This window comes from Olea europaea, chromosome 14 (assembly GCF_002742605.1).
Source record: "Olea europaea var. sylvestris chromosome 14, O_europaea_v1, whole genome shotgun sequence".
Classification (NCBI taxonomy): Eukaryota; Viridiplantae; Streptophyta; class Magnoliopsida; order Lamiales; family Oleaceae; genus Olea; species Olea europaea.
Window position 1 is genome coordinate 6157111 of NC_036250.1, and position 7301 is coordinate 6164411.

The 7301-nt window shown below is 33.0% G+C and overlaps 1 protein-coding gene across 2 annotated transcripts; it reads right to left on the reverse strand.

The window, feature by feature from the left end:
• Positions 1-235: 235 nt before the first annotated feature.
• On the reverse strand, positions 236-5304 carry LOC111408939 (probable methyltransferase PMT28). Of its 2 annotated transcripts, XM_023038791.1 has the most exons (6): positions 5025-5304; positions 4818-4910; positions 2031-2205; positions 1334-1576; positions 1003-1197; positions 244-722 (listed from the first exon to the last, which is right to left on the reverse strand). In XM_023038791.1, exons 1-6 carry the CDS (start codon positions 5293-5295, stop codon positions 524-526), a joined length of 1176 nt encoding a protein of 391 aa, XP_022894559.1. In that variant the 5' UTR covers positions 5296-5304; the 3' UTR covers positions 244-523. The 2 variants fall into 2 exon arrangements, with proteins under 2 accessions (XP_022894560.1, XP_022894559.1); XM_023038792.1 differs by lacking the exon at positions 4818-4910 and having other exon boundaries at positions 236-722.
• Positions 5305-7301: the final 1997 nt, after the last annotated feature.

The following is a 7301-nucleotide window of genomic DNA, read 5'->3' on the forward strand; positions in this document are numbered from 1 at the left end:
GTGCTAAGCCCTTGTTTGAGCCATATTATTTTCATAAATATGCAATTTTGAATAGTATAATAATGGAAAATGTGTAGTTAAAAAATAAGAAAAAATTATGAATTTGCGTGTAACATTTTTTCATTGGAAAATGTGTTGTTGAAATGATATCAAATTACTGTTTAAAAGTATTCTTTTTTTTCCAAATAATATGAATCAAACAGGGCAAATCTTAATGAAACAACCAATCAATGAATTCCATGATTCCATCTCTATCAGAACAATGAATCTGATAAAGTTCAATAAAAAAAAAATGTCAATATTAAAAAACATATAAGCTTGAACGGAGGAAACCCACCCAAGTATCTCATTTGAAGCTACAAAAATGATTGCCCCTTTTTCTAAATGTCAACAATAACACTCAACAACATAGTATACGACATTGGTACTAATCTGTTTCTGTCGATAAATAAAGAAAAAATATATACTCTTCCTGCCTGTAGAAGATGGTCGAAAATGCACAACACTAGCATGATAAAAAGCTTCAGGGCCGCCATACGGTCTTTTGGGCACAGAGGAGGCCTTCCTTATCGTGTCTTAATTTCATTCGAATCTCCCAATGCAGACTCCTCAGGATTCCTTCTAATGGATCTAGTATTTCTTCCTTGTCACGAATTATTGCCCAACCACCGGGCCTTAATATGCGATCCATCTCAACAACAATTACTACAGGCTTCTTGCACCTGCAAAGGAAAAGTATGAAGAGACAAAGCACAAATAGGAATAAAGACAGAGAAGCAAAAAAAAAAAAATATATAGAAAGATACTGAGAGAGGAAAGAAACTGTAAGCATGCATCTTAATTTCCTTTTTCTTTGACATTGCTTTGGTGGACTTGGTTCATTTGGCAGATTTCTAGTACGACTTATGCCATCAGTAAGCTAATCCGTTCAAGATTCCACCAATAACAGTGAAGAAGCAGATACTAGGTCAGCAAACAAATTTTATCAAGGCAATTTCTCACCGGTTCTTAAGCCTCGAGAAGAGGTGATCAGCATGCAGAAGGTCATAAGATCTTGGATAAGTACCGAAAGATTCACACCAATCATGATAAACGCCGAAAAGCCCACGCTCAAAAATGATGGGAAGTGTGTCTGGAGCATGTACCGGTACCACATTCATCACCCACACCTGTTGCTTAGAAAGTGCAGCAGCGAATCTGTAAAATTACTATAAAATTTAGTACTCTATAAGCAGTTTGGCTTTCGAATCGTCCGTTCATTATTGTCAATAGTTGTAGAAATATGAAATATTCAAGCAAATAGAGTTTAATAGTAGTAACTCTATTAACTTACCCTCCATTGATGGCTTTCATGTCCATTACATTTCTGATAGTCGACCAATCAACACCTAATCCTGTTAGATAAGGCCCTTTCACAACAGTTTTCCAGTGCTCACTGTCGGCAGTCAATCCCTCTATTTTATTCATCCAGTCGGGAAACGTGTTAAGCCTCTTCGGCCATACCTCAGGCCATTCAGTGCCACGTTGTTCAATGGCTTCAGGAATGGCATGCAGGCAATTTTTCAATGGAACATACCTGCCACCGATAACATGTTGAAGTTATATAACATTACCATACCAAAATTTTAAATGAAGCGACATTAAGCCCCTATTTGGTGGGGATTAAAATTTAAATTTAAATCAAAATCAACGTCAACAATTAATTTTAATTACATATTTTATGGGACACACAACTTTTCAATCATGCATTTCATCGACTTTTATCAAAATCTACTAAAAATTTGATTCTAATTTCCTCCAAACAGAGGCTAAATATATGAATCCAGAGATGAATCAAGATATACATCATGCCTAAATTATAACGAGTAACTGTGTGCACCTGAATGCAAAGTAACATTTTTGGGAGTGTTAGTTAAACTTTAGAGTCAATAAGTAACGTATGCCAAGTTATACATGGGAGAGAAAGTAAGTGTGCCCAGTTATACATGGGAGAGAAACTATGGCGTGCAAAGTGAACTTGTCGTCCTTACCAGGCAGCATCTGTATTCTCATTTTCCTTGCACATAGGAGGATCTCTTTTTCTTCTCAGTCTATATAAGTTATTTGATTCGGGCTTTTGATATACCTTGACACCTATATCGCTGACCTCATCGACTTTATCAGCCAGGATGTTCCAACAAACAGATACCGTCAATTTGGACAAAGCTGGAAAAGAAGAGGAATGACATAAATAGACGTTGCATTATCAAAAAAAAAAAGGAAAAACAAAGAAGAAGGTATTTTTATGCATGATAAGACACAAATAAACAGAAAAAATGGAATGGATCAACACAGCTGATGTTACTACATGGCGCCTAGGGAAAAATTTCCACTTTTTCAAATTAGTTTTTTCCAAATAAGATTCTGCTTCTGATCAAGAAAACTCATAATATTTCTGGATTTCTGCGAATACAGCAGATAAAACATTCCAAGCATCATTTTTGCAAAGAAATAGGGAAGTGTTCCTCTTACACGTGGATTTGACAAGCATTTTTGACAAATAATCGTGACCTTTAATTTAAGCAAATTCAACGGTTAGTATCTCATGAATTTCGTTGGCTTTAAATTTAAGCAATTTAGCAGGGATTTTGAAGAATGTCTCTCAATTGCAGATAAGAACATCTCAGATCTCTGGCAGTGGAGAAGATGTTTTTCAAATGAGATGAGCAGCAATAAAAGTTCCATAAGTTGTCCAAGGGGTAATTTCAGAACAAAATTACATGTGCACGAAATTTCATATCATAGAATAAAGACACGTTTTGCATTATGTACTGAATAGGATAACTCGAAAGAAGCATGTGATATATTTGTTAGGAATCCGGATCTATTTCTAGATTCATCCCCAAATCCTCTAGAGATTCCATTATGCGACAAATTAAAATAATTACACAGAATCTCTTGCACACCGAAACCCCCCAAAAAAATCTCATCCCAAGCCTCATTAAATAAGAATTAGTTCGAAAAATAGAAAAGTATTATATTCACCCCGTTTTCTTGAAAATTGCCAATTATTTTTACATTTATTTCAATAGCCTATGCATTCCTTATATAGCTCTAAGCTCTCCTTTCCTTTCCTTTCCTTTCCTCTCCTCCCCTTTTATTTTCTATTCGATTTAGGGACAAATATGAGGAGGAAAAAAAGGAACTAACAGTCCAATGTACATTTTCTATTGTAACCCTCTGACAGTGGGATCTAGAAATACTTTGGAATTTGTATAAACAATGACACTGTTATTTGGTTATTGTAATTCTATTCTTGAGACAGAGACACCCAAATAGGACTAGTTGGGGTGTTAGTCATAGCTAAAAGATATATAAGAAGGTCGATAAGGTCTAAAATCTTTCAAAATTCACAAACATCAACTCCTACAGAGAGCAAGATGAAATATGCCAATATGCAGAGAATTACTGTATTGAAGGAAATGCACAACATGAACAAAATCCCTACCCTTTAGGTGTTTGATTAAAATATAATAAATTAAGAGAACTAAGAAAGAGAGGGAATGAAGGATAAATTGTCCTCAGCCCAATGCGGGTGCTTTTAGCATTGTTATAAGAACCAAACCACACCAACAGTTTTCACAGCTAAAACTGGGTACTGATGTTGTTATATGTAAAAAATTGAAAATGTAAACCCCTTTAAAATAACCTAGGAACAGGCTGGTTTTACTGGTTCATTTCTTAAAAAAAGAAGAAGTTGTTTTAATTTATTTAGGAATTTTTTTATTTTTTATTTATATTTTATATGTTATATTTTTTTACAAACGGTTTGACCATGGTAGTTTCTGCCAAATTTACATGGACTCAAGGCCTATAGCAATGGCCAATGAGAAGATGGGTGTATCATATCAATCACTATTCAAGTCGATGTCTGTGAATTTTGGAAGCTTGTATGTAAACAACTTGGTATATGATTTTAGACCTCTACATGTGACCCTATATCAATAAAAGAAATGCAATAACCAAATAATAATGTGTACATACTTGGTATATGATTTTAGACCTCTCCATGTGACCCTATATCAATAAAAGAAATGCAATAACCAAATAAGAATGTGCCATTCAAGTACCTTAATCACAGAATATTTCTAGATCCCAACGTTAGATAGAGTGTTGACAAACACACAATGAAATATTTCACATGGATCTCTCCTTTAATACTACAATACCAAACATATCTTTATTGTATGATGCAAAAGTTCCTCACACTGTATCAAATTTCAGTTCATAAATGTCATTTCTAACTTGTGCATTCTAGTTTTACCTTCCAATATTCTCTAACATACAAAATTTGACCTCCAAATGTAATATAAATGCTATCCAATCTAATCTCACCCACACCCCTCCTTCCAGTGCCTCCTCCAGTCCCCAGGAAAAATGAAGAATATTATGGCCCTGTTTGGTACCCATTTTTTTCAAAATGTATTTTTAGCTTTCTTCTTTTTAACCACACATTCTTCATTAAAATAATATTACACGTAAATCAAAAACTTTTTCTTATTTTTCAACCACACATTTCTCATCAGTTTACCATTCCAAAATGCATTTTTACATAAAAATGGCTCCCAAACACCCTCTATAACTTATATTTTACATGCACTACCATGTATCATGCATGACACATCCTCCTCGTTCTCATAGTTTCCAGTATCCATAATTGAGGCTATTGACCAAGTAACGGACTAGATAGTGTTCCAATCAAGGGATCAGTAAATTACTGGTCAGTCCTATTGATTGTCCTATGATGTAAGAGAAAAATGGGAAAGGAGAGAGCAAACCTTCTTCAGCTTCAACACTGTTGTGTTTAGTAGAGAGAATGAAATACCCCCCTGGCCTCAAAATCCTATTCAGCTCTAAAATAAGCTTAACCCCTGAAAATTAATTTAAAGAAAAATCGTCCTGAATTCGGAGCTACTAATGTCAATAAATAAAACAAACTAGAAAAAGAAACAATTTCTCAGAAGCTAAAGGGTGATGAAACAAACCATTTGAATGCCAAGCCATATTGCATTCTGAACAATGAATTGCATCAAATACACCGCTAGGAAAAGGAAGCCTTCGAGCTGAAAAGGGGCTAACCACAGCAGGAAAACCACGCTCTAGGGCAAGCTGTGCCAGATCCACTAGGTCATCTTTCAAGCCAAGTGCAAGCGTCAGCACATCCTTCTCAAGTAAAGAAGCCCCAAAGCTTGAATCTTTACATCCAATATCTAGAACTATGCGAATGTTTTTTCCCCATTCAATGTCTGGTACCATCTACAAAGTTCAAATTCCTCCAAAAATCAAATATGAAAAGTACTTTTTAACCATATATTCTCCAAAAATTCATTATTTTAATTCCTTTTCTCAAAAAAATTAATTTTTTTGAAAGACAAACAGGAGCTTAATGAAAACTACTCTTTTGCTTAAATTAGTGAGGTTGATTAGTTGGGGAATGCTCAATTGGAGCCCCTGTTTGACCCCCATTACGTGGAAAAATTAATGGGTGGAATAATATTTTTTTGAAAAATGAGTGGTTGAAAAAGAAGAAATTTTTTTTGATTTATGTATAATATTATTTTATTGAAAATTGTGTGGTTAAAAATAAGATAAAGAAAAATGAAATGTAATGTAATGAAAATTAATAGGGCTCAAACGGGGCTGAATAACGTTACCAACCAATGGGGGAGGTGTTTGAATATTATAAGCATAAAGATTCGAATATAGTCTCCATTAATTGGTCTGTCGATATCAATGGAACCTTATCTTGTAAATGGATTTTCTCAACAATTTTTATATTATAGCGGTGTTTGGGAGCATATTTTTATGTAAAAATGTATTTTTGAATGTAAATTGATGGAAAATACGTGGTTGAAAAATAAGAATAAATTTTTGATTTACATGTAATATTATTTTAATAAAAAATATGTGATTGAAAAAAAGATAGAGAAAAATGTATTTTGAAAAAAATGGTTACCAAACGGGACCTATGGGCCATTAACAAGTCCAATTAGCCCAGTTGTATTCAGGTCTTATTCCGTGAGCTCGGAATTAATTTAACCCATGTTTATCTTCTGTTAACTCAAAAATCATTTTTTTTTCTTAAATTTATTTTTAATCATACGTTCAATAACAAAAAAATTTATGTATAAATTCAAAATTTTGTACTTTTTAACCATATATTCTCCAAAAATTCATTATTTTAAATCCTTTTCTCAAAAAATTAATTTTTTTGAAAGACAAACAGGAGCTTAATGAAAACTACTCTTTTGCTTAAATTAGTGAGGTTGATTAGTTGGGGAATGCTCAATTTGAATAACGTTACCAACCAATGGGGGAGGTGTTTGAATATTATGAGCATAAAGATTCGAATATAGCCTCCATTAACTGGTCTGTAGATAGTCAATAGAACCTTATCCTGTAAATGGATTTTCTAGACAATTTTTATATTATATAAAGTCTGTTTGGGAGTGATTTTTTTCCCTAAAAAATTGATTTTTTGATCGTTATTTTACTATTTCAGTTGTCATATTTGATTTTTTCTCTCATAGATGGATCCCACTTTTCTCCTAACGATCAAAAAATCAATTCTCAAACAAGCTCATAATAACTTATAAGGCCATGTTGATTAAACTTAAATAATTTACTTGCGAGATAGAATGATTTTTTTAATTGGTCAAAATTGAATACTGCAAGAAAGAGTCTTAAACCTTAGCGTATGAAACTCGTGAAAGTGAAAGTATTCTACTGTGAATGCCTATGGTCATGTCGGGCCTATTCACAGAGCCGGCTCAACTAGATTGGAGCCTGTAGGCAAAAAATTTTAGAGCATAAAATTTCGTCATTTCTTTTAATTAAAAAAGAGAAAAACTAATAGTTCTTCAACGGCAAACACGATAATCTCTCAATAATGATGAATTTTCAACTAAATTAAAATATGTGCGATAGATAATTTATCATTACAATACGATTTCCAATTCCATCGTGAATTTGTTGTAAAAAGAAAATCAATGTGATGTGAAGAATCTTTTAATCTCAACCAATGATCTGCTAATTTTTTATTTTTTATTTCACTAATTCCTCACATGTATATATGTCTAAAATGTAGTTTGTAGCCAAAAAAAATAAAAAAATTAAAAATAAAAACAGAAAATAAAAAAGAAAGGAAAAACCGAAAAACACACAAATCAACTTCTGGCCTAACCTTATTATTATTATTATTATTATTTTTTAATCCAGACAATGGCATATTCTCTTCGTCTACTTTGTAGGCTCCATTGTTT

Bases quoted from the DNA above. Each gene is read 5' to 3' on its own strand.
- LOC111408939 (XM_023038791.1), bottom strand. From the start codon at position 5,295: ATGGTACCAGACATTGAATGGGGAAAAAACATTCGCATAGTTCTAGAT. The intron at 4,911-5,024 runs GTTTGTTTCATC...ATTAATTTTCAG, and splicing joins TATGGCTTGGCATTCAAATG to GGGTTAAGCTTATTTTAGAG. The intron at 1,198-1,333 runs GTAAGTTAATAG...GTAATTTTACAG, and splicing joins ATGAAAGCCATCAATGGAGG to ATTCGCTGCTGCACTTTCTA.